At 36.8% G+C, this 13,702-nt stretch overlaps 1 protein-coding gene across 8 annotated transcripts in view; it reads left to right on the top strand.

The window, feature by feature from the left end:
- Positions 1-13,702, top strand: part of EPHA5 (EPH receptor A5) — a 292,548-nt gene that overhangs the window by 19,263 nt on the left and 259,583 nt on the right. For all 8 annotated transcript variants that reach the window (XM_081130801.1, XM_081130800.1, XM_081130799.1 and 5 more), the window contains exon 2: positions 12,087-12,151. In XM_081130801.1, coding sequence (XP_080986927.1) covers positions 12,113-12,151 — 39 coding nt within the window. In that variant the 5' untranslated portion in view covers positions 12,087-12,112. The remainder of the gene's footprint in view (positions 1-12,086; positions 12,152-13,702) is intronic.

Below are 13,702 nucleotides of genomic sequence, written 5' to 3'. Positions count from 1 at the left end.
TGAAAATAACAGCAAGTCACTTCCCCACTGGATTAAGCAACAAAATTGATTCCCCCGCCCACATAACAGAAAATCCTAACAGAGGCAAGTTTCAAATTTAGATGGATTAGCAACTCTGTGATATAACTTGGAGCCAGATACTTCCCATCCCTTCACTCTGCCAACCTTAATCTGTAGGCTTTGCTTTGCTGCTGACTCTCCTTATTTGCTCTAGATGACTGCACCAGTTCCAAAAAACACAGCCAGGCCCAGCAACTTCCAAGGCAGCCAGCAGTTCCCTTTTCTACATGTTTTATTCTCAAAAACTCCCTTCCCTTGCAGATCCCCTTCACAGTTCATTGGGCAGAACTGAATCTATAGTAAGACCACATAATTGGAAATGAAATATGTTCAGTATTGCTAAACTGTGGAAAGAGAAGACGGAAAAAGCCTGAATGAAACTGGAGAAAATGTAGACCGATGCTGGAAGGACTTATATTGAAAGCAACAAGACACAATGACAAGATTGGAAGCAGTGGGGTGATGTGACCATAGTGGTAGCTTAGAAAGATCTTTCTGGGTGCAGTATTTTGAAGAAATTGCCTCTCTACTGAGGAACCAGTTAGGAGATTTTTCAGGTGAAAAATGATGGCCAGGATTTGGCTGGACTGCTTATGCTGTGGAATGAAACCGAGCAGGCAGCTCAGAGAGTTATATACAGAAGAGAGTTAAAATCGGTGGGATTTGGTCACTGATTCAAATGGGAATAAAGGTGAAGGACAACAAAGGTGACTCAGATTTTTTAATAGAATGACTAGTTCTATGGCATTGCATTCACTGAAATAGGAAACAGGGTTTTTTTTTGTACAGAGAAGATACTTTATTCATTTTGGAACAGGATGAAAGTATAAATTGATAGAAATGTCAGGAGAAAGAAATGGATAAGATGTATGGATTTAGAAGGTCATTAACATTTATGTTATAACTAGAGACTCGGAGGTTCGTGAGCTCTTCTACAGGGGGTTTTACATCGGTATATGTGTTATTATCATCTTTAAAACCAACCAACCAACAAATAAAAAAATAAATATAATAACCATTTTCCATCTTAAATAGCCTGATTCAATATGAATGGACTGGAACCAAGGCATTTATTTGTTCTTTCAAAACACTTCTTTTTTTAGTTTTCCCGTTTTAAGTTCTAGTCAAGAATATTGATGTAGAGTGAGAAGTGAAGACAGTCTACAAAAACAGTTTGCTCAAAGCCAAGGTCTGAAGAGGTTGTATGGGAAGAGTAGATTATAATGCAAAGTAGCCAGAGGGGTAGAAGAAAACCACAGAAGTTACGTTGCCACTGAACATAGATGGTGAGAGAGAGTGTTTGTCCATGGGGGTCATGACCAAATGCTGCCAAAAGATAAGCCAATTAGGAACCCAGAGCTACATGATTAGCACAAGTTTTCAGAATCAAACTCCTAGGTTGTGAGCTTTACCTCGGAGTGAAACTGGACAACAGTGGGTCGGGGCTGCCTGACACCAGTTGAGCCAATTAAGCAGAGACGGGTTGAATCATATGTGAGCCTTTATTCCAGTATTGCCTGCAATATGAGAGAGCAGTAATGGTCATCCACGGAAATCTCTGCCACCCCCCCATAAGCCAGCTGCTTATATTGGGTAGAAAGACACAGGTTACATGAGAAAGTAGGAATTACAGGCCTGGGGACGTAGGCAAGGTGGGCTGGGGGGTCGCTGAGGGCTTGCAAAGTGCCTCTGGGATTCCATTGTTTTGGGAACAAAGTTGTGACTCTTCCCATGATGATAGGGCGTTCTCGGAACAGGAGAATGACCCTCATTCCAAGGGTAATTCCCATGTCCTGGGCTTCAACTCCCAGCCAGGTTACAAAGCGCTTTCTTAAATTAGAACAGAACAATCACAGTTGACAGAACATGATTAATATTTCTTATTACTGTATCTAACAGTCGTGGTCAACAGAGCATGATCAGCATCTCTCCCCCTAACAGTAGTGCTCAGCATCCATGGTCCATGTACAAATAAAGTAGATTAATTTATGATTAGGGTTTAATTCATGGCCTTTGGGTATCTAGAGAGAGAGGTGGCTATAATCACGATATCTAATGTCCGGGCTCTAAATGAGGGACTGGTTTTGGGGAGCAGGGCTCGTGTGTCGTGCAGGCCTCAGGCACTGCTTCCTGCCTTCTTCCTTGATTTTCCTGCCGGGGCTCGAGTGGGACTGCAAACTGTCAGTGTTCTGTTGCGCCTCCGTTTTTGTTGAGACTATATAGAAGTTGCCGAGCAGAGTAACTGATACACAGTACACACTGAGTAAGTTCTTTGCACATATTTTTTCTTTTTTTTCCTACAAAGTTGTGCACATGGGTTGCTCAGAATTGCAAGAGAAATGGATACTCTCCCATCCATTGCCTGTGGAAATACTGTTGGTCCTAGATGCTTGTCTTCAAGTAAAGGGATGCCAGAAATCTACATAACACCCCTAAACCTATAACATAATTTTTACCAAATTTACAAATTTAGTTTTCCAATGGGAAACACATGTCCTCTTTCCCTGCACTCATTTTGTCAACTGTTCTTTGTTCCCTGCAGCAGTTGTCAAATTATAAAATTTAGCCCACAAGCAAGAAGTTACATCTGTGCTGAATGGGACCATGAAGAGAGACTGGACAGCTGTATATCTGGGGTTTATTTCCACAGATTAGTAAAATGTGTGCTGTAATTGAATCCAGTAGCTTTTTTGATATAGTTAAATGGAAATAAATAAGCAAGCATTCATCAAAATTTTACTATATGCAATGGGAATTTGATTCAATGCCTTTACAGAAAGAGAATGCCATTCTATCTGTTTCTGATCCAAATTATTCTTTCTTCATGTTGTGGTGGAGGTCAAACTGTCATAATTGTTTGTTTGTTACTGCAAAGATTATGTGAAAAACAGAAACAATATAAGAGTAAGAATATGCCTTCTATCACACATTCTCTCAAAGCCTCGCCCACCCACGGTGGTGGGATTGGTGGTGGGACTGACTGTCTCTGAGCTGTCTTTCAACTCTTCAAAGTCTCAAAGCACATTCATTTCAATATGTCGATTTCCTGGAGAATCGAATAAATTTTTTCTGGCCTTTGTTATCAATATTAGCAAGAAGTTAAGGAGTAGGCAGTGGAGTCAAAGTGATATACGGAAAGTTACAAATATTTGAAAATTATAATCATTGAAGATCATATATGAATTATTAATTAAAAATAATTTTAAGTTGTGAGGACTTAGGAGTGTTGTTATCCATAGTCCATTTTCCTCATTCTGTCTTTTCCTTACTCCCATTGGATCCCAACAACAACAAAAAAAATGAGTTAGCAACTCTCTGGCTTTTCTTAAATTCTTTAAAAGCGTTTCTCTGTTTGTTCACAAAAGCATTAAAATGGTTAGCATGTAGTAATAAAATAAAGCATACTTTAGATTAGTTTGAATTAGTTTTATTATCTGTTATTTGGTTGGGCAATTAACGTCTTTTTCCTTATTAAAAAGTTCCTGTATTTGTGATTTGTGATTCTTTTTTCCCTGTATAACTTTAGGAAATTTGTAATAGACTATATATTCATTGACCTCTCTAGAGTTATTTCTCCTAGAGAACCTCTTCTTAATTACTGGTTAGAATACTAACCAATATACCCATACTCATTGTAATAATACAATGACTAGGGAAAATGACCTTGAGTATTGTCTCTCAGTTTAATGGTGTGGCTTTATTTTAAAATATAAATAATAGAATAAAAAACATTTTCCATAAAACTTCTATTATCTAGTTAATGTCTTCCAAAGTAACTGTGGTATCAAACATTTTCTCTAATTATATTCATTAGCGACTTCTCCTGGACAAGTTTTAATTAAGTTGTACAGTGAAGATCAATATTCATTGTGTATTCATTGCAATTTACAACAAGCATATATACTGTTCAGAACAATTTAATTACTGTAATTGTTGTGCAGAAGATACTTACTGTGGTCGAGGTCCAAATCCATTACTGCCTTTTAAAATACACTTTATATTGGCCATCTGTATGTGCTCTTTGGAGAAGGGTCTCTTTAGTTCCTTTGCCCATTTTTTAATTGGATTGTTTGTATTTATGGTGTTGAGTTTTATAAGTTCTTTATAAATTTTGGATATTAACCCCTTATCAGATGTATCATTGGCTAATATGTTCTCCCATTCAAGGGGTTGTCTTTTCATTTTGTTGGTGATTTTTTCAGCTGTGCAAAAACATTTTACTTTGATGTAGCCATACACATATGAAAAGATGCTCAACATCACTAATTATCAGACAAATGCAAATTAAAACCACAGTGAAATATCACCACACATTTGTCAGAATGGGTACCATCAATAAATCAACAAACAACAAGTTTTGGAGCGGATGTGGGGAAAAGGGAACCCTCGTGCACAGTTGGTGGGAACGCAGAGTGGTGCAGACACTGTGGAAACAGTATGGAGGTTCCTCAAAAAATTAACAGTGAAACTGCCTTATGACCCAGTGATTCCACTTCTGAGAATATATCCGAAAAAATCCAAAACACTTAATTCAAAAGAACATATGCACCTCTATGTTCACTGCAGCATTATTTGCAAGAGCCAAGATTTGGAAGTAGCCCAAGTGCCCATCAGTAGATGAGTGGATAAAAAAGCTGTGCTACATTTACACCATGGAGTACTATTCAACTATTAAAAAGAAGGAGATCTTATATTTTGTGAGAGCATGGATGGACCTGGGGAAGATTATGCTAAATGAAATAAGCCAATCGGAGAGACAAATATCATACGATTTCACTTATATGTGGACACTAATGAACAAAAACTAACAAACAAGATAGAAACATATTCATAGATACAGAGAACAGACTGAGCTGTCAGAGGGGAGGGAGGTTGGGGAGCTGCATGAAGGGAGTAAGCAAAGAAAAGTAAACTCATAGACACAGAAAACAGTTTGGTGATTACCAGAGGGAAAGGGGCTTGGGGGGAAGTAGGAGACGATAACTGGAAGGAGACATCTTGAAGTCATGAACACACAAGACAATATTCAGATAATATTCTATAGAATTGTGCACCTGGAACCTATATAATTTTATTAATGTTACCCCAATAAATTTAATGAAAATTAAAAAGTCGGTACATAAATTTGGTAATAAAATTGAGAAATCAACTTCTGAAAATTTACATTTATATATACCCTAAACTTCTGGTTTTATTAACTAGCTTAAGTAGTGGAGGAAATGCAAGCAATAATATCAGTGGCATAGTGCTCTTTCATGCATGCTATTGTGAATGTTGAGTAATTATTAGAACATAAATGAAAACAGCTTCATTGGTTGAGTAAAAAAAATTTACAGTTTGTTTATAGGAATCTGCTATGTTTCCCTAAATGAGATTTCAATATTTATTGCTTTTACTTCCTTAAATTGGGGTAGTATTTTGATTCATATGGAATGCCTTCAAATAGGCTAACTTTTATTAATGAAGAGCGTGGTACTGATGTAGCATACAAAGATATGTGAAAAGAGAGATTTTCCAGTAGCATCATAGGCATATGCCAGGGTTTCTCAACTTCTACTCTAGTGAAATTTGAGCCAGGCAATCCTTTCCTGGGAGTGAGGGAAGTTTTGCTGTGCCCTTAGGGATGCTTAGCTGCCTGCCTGGCTTCTTCCCATGAGATGTCAGTGGCAAAATACTCCCCCACCCTTCATTTAAAAAAATATATTATTGAAGTACAGTTAACATACAATATTATATTAGTTTTAGGTGTACAACATAGTGTTTCAACATTTATTATGTACCTTAAAAGTTATTGCCACCGCCCTTCCAGTTTTGAAAATCAGAGAGGTCTCCAGACATTACCAGACGTCCATGTTGAGAACCACTGGTACATGCTCATACAGACACACCCTCCAGATATGCTCACTGACCAAGTGATTCATTCATAAGACAAACAGCTATTCAGCTATTTTGAGCACAGGCTAGGTTCATAGGCATGAGCCAAAATAATGTTATTTTAAGGAAACAACAACATACTTCTGTATTTTGGAGGTAAGAATTGGGTGCTAAGTGACTATTCAGTATTAATACCTTACCTAGATTTAGGAAAAAGATGATCAGAGATGGCTTCCAGGAGAAGACAGTTCCTGAAGTATGTTTTGTAGGACAGATAAAGACTTACCAATTCAGAAAGGGAGAGGGGCATTTGGGAGAGCAAGAGCAGCATGTGTAAAACTTGGAGATACAAGAAAGCCCCCTGTCCTCCCTCTCTCTCCTCTCTCTCTATAGCATATACATATAGATGATACATAGATATGGAGATCTATATATAAATTATATGGTTATAGATTGATGTATCTGTATATCTCTCTCTATATAGATAGATAAATTTTAGCTATTTTTCCCAAAGCATCAAATCCGATTTGCCTTATATTTTATGAAAAAAATTATAATTTGGTAATTTGCAAGTAATTGTCCAAAAGAACTAATTTCCCTTTTCTCTCAATTTCCGATTCAGTAATATAATGGTATGCATAAATACCTTTTTTGTACTGTGAATTTTATGAAATCACCTATTTCCAAGAGGAAAGCAATTTTAGACAGTAGTAGGAAGTGACATACATGTATTTCCTATAAACCTTCTAATCTGCTTACCCAAAGAAAACCTTTTGACAAGATCATCATATGAAAGATAATATACATTCCTACTGTGGTTATTTTCATCTGTTGAATAATGTATTCCAATATTGCAAATTCTCTATAAATTGTATTAACAGCCAAGCTAGTGTTTTCAGTTCATTTACTTTCACACACATATATATTTTAGGCCAAAAAAGAGTAAAAACAGTAATTTAAATGAAAGTTCACTTAAGTGAGGGTAACTAAACTTGAGATGGATGTCTGGGTTTCTGTTGGTAAAAATGAGTATTTCAAGACCCACATATTGTTAAAAGGGGGGCTAGGAATGCTGTGTTTCTCGTGGCAGGCTGGCTATGAGTTTCCTAGAATTCCTGTGCACCTCAGTTTGCACCACAGGATTAAGTTAAATTTGACTGCGTTCATACTAGGAGGCTTTTAGTGGCTGATTTACTCTGCTTTATCTAGTCTACACAGATATTCTGCTGCTCAGTATCAAAGGTGAAATAAAGGAATCCTAAAGATGAGTAAACATAACAGTTTAGGTTCTGCACTCCCCTGGTAGGTAGTCCTGTCTAGACGCAGCCCTAAGTGTCCCAGAAAAGACAAAATGAGGACAAGGACATTTAAGTTTAACGTAGCCTTATTCCCTTGGAAACCTGAAAAGCCAACAACAGAATTAAAGGAAAGAGTATGGATCTAACTGAAAAATTAGATTTAGTGGTGTGACTGGAGGATTTGCAAGGTCAGTGGGTAGTGGAACAGATTTTTTTTTTTCTGTTTTAAACAATACTTTTTCAGCTAGGTCAATTTTCTCTAAAAAATAATTTCACAAATTACTTATTTTATTTTTCTCTAAAGCCAAGTTCATGTGGGTAGGCTAAAGATGATAAAACCATTCTATAAGTATGCACTTTTATAGTTACAGAGCTCAGCACTTCAGGGAAATAGACAAGTATATTTAACACACCGGTTTATATTATGCATATACATGTGTGCATGTGTGTATATGTATTCAATATATTTCTGCTTTATACAACTTAAAAAATATTGCTAATATTATAAATGGTTAACTTAGTGTATAAGTATGTTTGATGTTATATGAAATAAAATGTTGGAAAATAAGGGTTAAATGTACATAATTTTTATAGTGTGTAGAAATTTTCTATTTAAATCATGATCTTGATTTCCTTGGTTATAGTAATTCTGCTTTATATTTTCTTATTTATTTATTTACTTATTATGTTTTACTTTATCTTTATTGTTGAAAGTATCACATATGTCCCGTTTTTCCCCCCATTGATTCCCTCCACCCTGCTCCCCCTTCTAGGCCTTCACCACACTATTGTCTGTGTCCATGGGTTATACATATATACATATAAGTTCTGAGGATAATCTCTCTCCACACACACCTCCACCCACCCCGCCTTCCCTCTGAGATTCGTCAGTCTGTTCCATGCTGCTATGTCTCTCGATCTATTTTGTTCATCAGTTTATTTTGTTCATTAGATTCCACATATGAGTGAGATCATATGATACTCTTGAGGTCCCACCATGCTGTCTCAAAGGGTAAGGGATCCTTCTTCTTTACAGCTGCATAGTATTCCATGGTGTAAATGTCCAAGAAGATGCTTCATATGATCTCAGTCTTCTTGAACTTGTAGAGACTTGTTTTGTGTCCTAACATGTGGTCTATCTTTAAGAATGTCCCATGTGCACTTGAGAAGAATGTATGTTCTGCAGCTTTGGGGTGAAATGTTCTGTAAATGTCAAATCTTTTGATCTAGTGTGTCATTTAGAGTCACTGTTTCTTTGTTGATATTTTGTCTGGAAGATCTATCCAGTAAAGGCATTGGGGTGTTAAAGTCCCCGACAATGACTGTATTGCTGTTGATCTCTCCCTTAAAGTCCTCCAGAAGTTTATTTTTCAGCCTATGTGAGTCTTTTGTTCTGAGGTGGGACTGTTGTAGACAACATATATTTGGGTCATGCTTTCTTATCCGCTCAGCCACCCTATGTCTTTTGATTGGAGCATTTAATCCATTTACATTTAAGGTTATTATTGATAGATACTTATCTATTGCCATTTTATCTCTTTATGCTTATGTTTCTCTTTTTCTGTTTCTACTTATTATAGCAGTCACTTTAACATTTTTTGCAATGCTGGTTTGGTGGTGATAAATGCCTTTAGCCTTTTTTTGTCTGGGAAGCTCTTTATTTCACCATCTATCTTGAAGAATAGCCTTGCTGGATAGAGTAGTCTTGGTTTCAGATCCTTGCTTTTCATTATCTTGAATATTTCCTGCCATTCCCATCTGGCCTGTAGAGTTTCTGATGAGAAATCAGCTGACAGCCTTAAGGGGGATCCTTTGTAGGTAGCAGATTGCTTTTCTCTTGCTACCTTTAGGATTCTTTGTCTTGAATTTTCAGCATTTTAATTATGATGTGTCTGGGTGTGGGTCTCTTTGGGTTCTTCTTGCTTGGAACTCTCTGTGCCTCCTGAACTTGTGTGACTTTTTTCCTTCACCAGGTTAGGGAAGTTTTCTGTCATCATTTCTTCAAACAGGTTCTCTAACCCTGGCTTACTTTCTGCACTTTCTGGGGTTCCTATGATGCAAATATTGTTATATTTGATGTTGTCCCACAGCTCCCTTAAACTGTCCTCCTGTTTTTTAATTGCTTTTTCTTTTTAGACCTCTGATTGAGTGATTTTTTTCTACTCTGTCTTCTAATTCACTGATCTGATTCTCAGCTTCCTCTAATCGGCTGTTTATTCCAGTGTATTTTTTATTTCTACTATGTCATTCTTAATCTCCTTTATAGTTTCCGTATCTTTTTTCATGCTGTTGAGCATCCTTATGATCAGTATTCTGAACTGTATATCTGAAAGATTGCTTATCTCCATTTCATTTAGCTCTTCTGGAAAACTCTTTTGTTCTTTCACTTGGGGCTTGTTTTTTGACTCCCTAGTTTGTCTGCCTGTTTAGGTTTGTTTCTATGTATTAGGTAGATCTGCCAAGACTTCCAGTCTTTTGGATGGCCTCTGGTGCAGGCCAGTGTTGGACTCTGTTTGTGACTGGTCTTGAGTACCCTGTTTGAATCTTTCCACATACCACAGTTTGTGTTTCCCTCTGCTGGGGCTGGATGCATTTGGAAAGGACCAAGATGTGCACCAAGGTCTGCTATTCCAAGCCCTGGGTCCAGAAGCAAATCAGGCAAAGACCCAAAGCACCCAGAGTCTGATTGTTACTCAGTCTCTTAATGAACTTCAAGTTGTAGAAATTACACAGGATGAGTCTCTTAATGAGCCTCAGACTGTAGAACTCCACAGGGTGGGGTGAGAGGTTTTCAGTGGGTGGAGCAATTGCTCCCTCCACCCCCCACCCCCCACCAGGCAAAAGCTTGGATGGTATGTCTGCCTGAGAAAGATGTTCTTTGCCATATGGGGGAATGACTCAGCACTGGAATCCAGATGGCTGCCCTCTGAGCTCTATCCTTCAAGCCAGCATGCCTGGATTCACACAGCTCTAGTCCACTCTACCCTCCCACTGCCAGAGCCCAAGGTGAGTGACTGCATAGAAAACTTTGTGTGTTGGCCCTTTAAGAGGTCCCTGCATTTCCAGCCGTCTCTCCTTGGCAGACAGAAATGTGGCTGCTTTACACAGTCAGATGTTGTGTGGCGACCTTCCTCAGTTCTGGTGCCCTGGGCTGGAGAGCCCAGCTTGGGGTTTAGACCTCAGAGTTCTCTGTGGGAACCCCCCACCACTGATACATCCCTCCGGTATTTCAGTTGATGCCTGTGGGAGGCCAGCCAGCCCTCTTGTTCCTCCACACTTCCTACCAGTCTCTGAGTGGTCTCCACTTTTCATCCTTGGTCATGAGGGTGCTCTCCAGTGTTTCTTCAGTTGATTACTCAGGGTGGTTTTTCTATATTTTAGTTGTAATTCCGGTTTGGTCCTGGGAGAGTGTCAGTATAGCTTTCCCTTAATCTGCTGTCATCTTGGTTTCTTCTTGTTCTATATATTCTTATAGAAATATTATAACAGCCTATTAACTGTTATTCTTTTAGTACTCAGGATATCTCTTTCATATAGAATCATTTTTTAAAAAATTGCTGGTATTTCAAGATACTGGCCCTTGAATTTAGTTTAAAGAAGCTTCATAGCTCTGGCTGGGGCTAATCTCGTTGTTTTTCTTTTGAATCCATATGCCATGCTCATTTAGAGTTGTTCACCTGGCCATGGGCAATGTAGTTCAGTTGGTTGACCATAGTTCCATGCACAGACTGGTCACTGGTTGATTCCCAGTCAGGGCACATTCCTGGGTTGCAGGCTCACCCCAGTAGGGTGCATGCAGAAGGCAGCCTATCCATGTTTCTCTCCTTTCCTCCCTCTTCCTTTCTCCCTCTCTAAAATCAATAAAAACATAAATAATTTTTTAAAATAAACTGGTTCAGCTACACAATGGGCCAGGTGGGTCTATTTAGGTTAGGCATAATAGGTTGGAAACATAATGATCTGTGACCCAGGTCTAAAGCATTTTGACAACAAAGTTCTCTTTTAGGTAGCTTAACTTGGGGTAACAGTAGATGAACTTTCTGAAATATAAACATGGCGAGTGTGTGGGATGTGGGTGCACATGTGTATAAATACTGTGTGGTTTCCCTTTGCAAAGATGACATTTAGACTTCCACTTGGGAGTTCCAAATATTTTAAGATATCTAGCCATAATTGATGTCTGTCTTTCAAAAATGTAAATGGTAGTTCCACAAGAAGCACATTCAAGATTATGGTCATATATACGTAGAACATATCTTGGAAATGCAATGGCTCCATAACTGTAATAACAACCCTGAGAGCTGCTACAATTTCCTTGGCTTGGTTAAGGGTGTGTAGATTTATTTCTTAATTAAACTTGCAATTTGGATTACAGATTTCAGTTAATATCACAAAAATGTTACAAGCTTGGGTATAGTTTATTGCTGTTTAATGTAAATTATTTGTTAATTGCTTCATAACAGCTTTCTGGAAGAAAATACAATACGTTCAGCCACAATTTTATGGCTGCAGCTTAATCCCAAGGCCTAGAGCCTGAAAAAAATGCTACATGGTCTTTATTGTTTTATGTGGATTTTTCATATTTTATTTTTCTTATTTTAATTTTTCTTTATAGTTTGACAAAAAAAGAGCACTTAGTGTAATGAGTTGTTTATATAATTTTGCTCTAAGTGTTAATTCAAAATCACTTGTTTTCTTGCATTGAAATGTTTTCTTTAAATTATAACTCTTGTATTCATCACAATGACTACTTAATCTAATTTCAATTATGTAGCAATATGCACTTTTAATAACACTGAAAATAGTGACGCCATTTTATACATTTGACTCAGTTTTGTGTTCTTTCTCTTTCAGTGAATTTACTGGATTCACGTACTGTCATGGGGGACCTGGGATGGATTGCTTTTCCAAAAAATGGGGTAAGTCTTTATGAAATTTTTTCTACAACTTAAGCTACTTGAGTAGACATGTTAAATGCCACATATGATTGAAAATGTATTGGACATATGTGTTGTTAAGAGAGGATGGGTGTGTGTGTGAAGGTGAGTGTGGAGACCTCGCATCAGCTGGGCCTGGGGAAAATGGGCAGACAGGGAGGGATTTCAGTGACTGATAACGAACATGTGATTTTCTTCTCTGAGTATTTCTCCATAAAGAAGTGTGAAAGTACCGTAAACATTCAGATTGAAGCAACCAACACACTTATAGAATTGGTTGATCTTTAAAAAAAAGGGTAAAAAAAAAAGCTTTGCTGCTGATTTGCCCTTATTCTGGTTATCTTGAATAGGAAATAAAGTACCATGTCAATGACCAGTGTCAATTCTAACCCTGGAATCATTGTATTTTGTGTTTCTTTACTACATTAGGGAATGAAAATATTGTGAGAAGTTCCTTAAATTCCATTGAGATTAAAGGTTTCTCAGATTATTAGGCCAGTCATCATTCCAAGGTTTTCTTTCAATTTTTAATTTTTTCTTTATTGAAAACTTTCAGAAAAAAATGTTTCATTGGAACATTTCTACAATCAGTTGTTTTTATTAGTTATTTTACTGCTTGTACATTAAAAATAAAGTCTTTTGGGTGAAAATTAAGTAAACCATTTTTTAACAATATACATATTAATGTGTATGTATAATATACTAAAAATCTTAATAAATAGATTATGTTTAAAAAATATTTCATAACTGTCTGTTAAATGAAAAAGACATCCATGTTATTAGATGGAAAATGAAAGCATGAGTAAAATATTGTGACAAAATAATTATATTACACAGGGTGTATTAGCTGTATTGCATGACTATTATATTCAAAACAACTTAAATTTTGAGTGAAAATTTTTATTATCTAATAAGTTCAATATTTCACTTTTTTATTTAAGCCAACACTATTGAAATTCATTATGGAACCACTTTGTGACAAAGAAAAAATATTTTCAGCCCTCCATTTTAAGAAAAAATTAGTTTGAATATTTAACTTTAAATATAATGTATATAAACAATTAATTTAGAAAGTTATGCACACTAACAATATTTCAGTGACTTTGGAGGATAATTTCAGTTTAGTTAAATAGTTGAATATTTTACATATGTGCTAGTAACAACCCAAATAGCCAATTTTTAAATGTCTTTCCAGTTGATGAGTAAACTAGGTGTGTTTATCAGTCCCTTACTAAGGAAGTTATTATGAAAGCAAAACAAGTAGTAATAATTATTGTAGTTCATAATAATTTATATGTTAACACCCTAATCTCAGTGTGCTTTATCTCTTCCCATTAACTTGGTGGAACATAAGTAAGCCAAATAAAAATGCGTTGTCCTACTCTTATAGCCAGGGCCAACATAATGGTATATATTCTCTTAGTCTGTCACTCTTTTCTCTCTCATATTCTTCTTTCCTTCCTTCTCACTCCCACTCCTGAATTATTTTCTTTCATCTGTCATCACCCCTATCATTCATCTCTGAGACCCTAT

This window comes from Miniopterus schreibersii (genome assembly GCF_964146895.1).
Source record: "Miniopterus schreibersii genome assembly, chromosome: 1".
NCBI classification, from domain to species: domain Eukaryota; kingdom Metazoa; phylum Chordata; class Mammalia; order Chiroptera; family Miniopteridae; genus Miniopterus; species Miniopterus schreibersii.
Note: the sequence above shows the minus strand (reverse complement) of the source record. Positions and strands in the feature narration are given on the sequence as shown.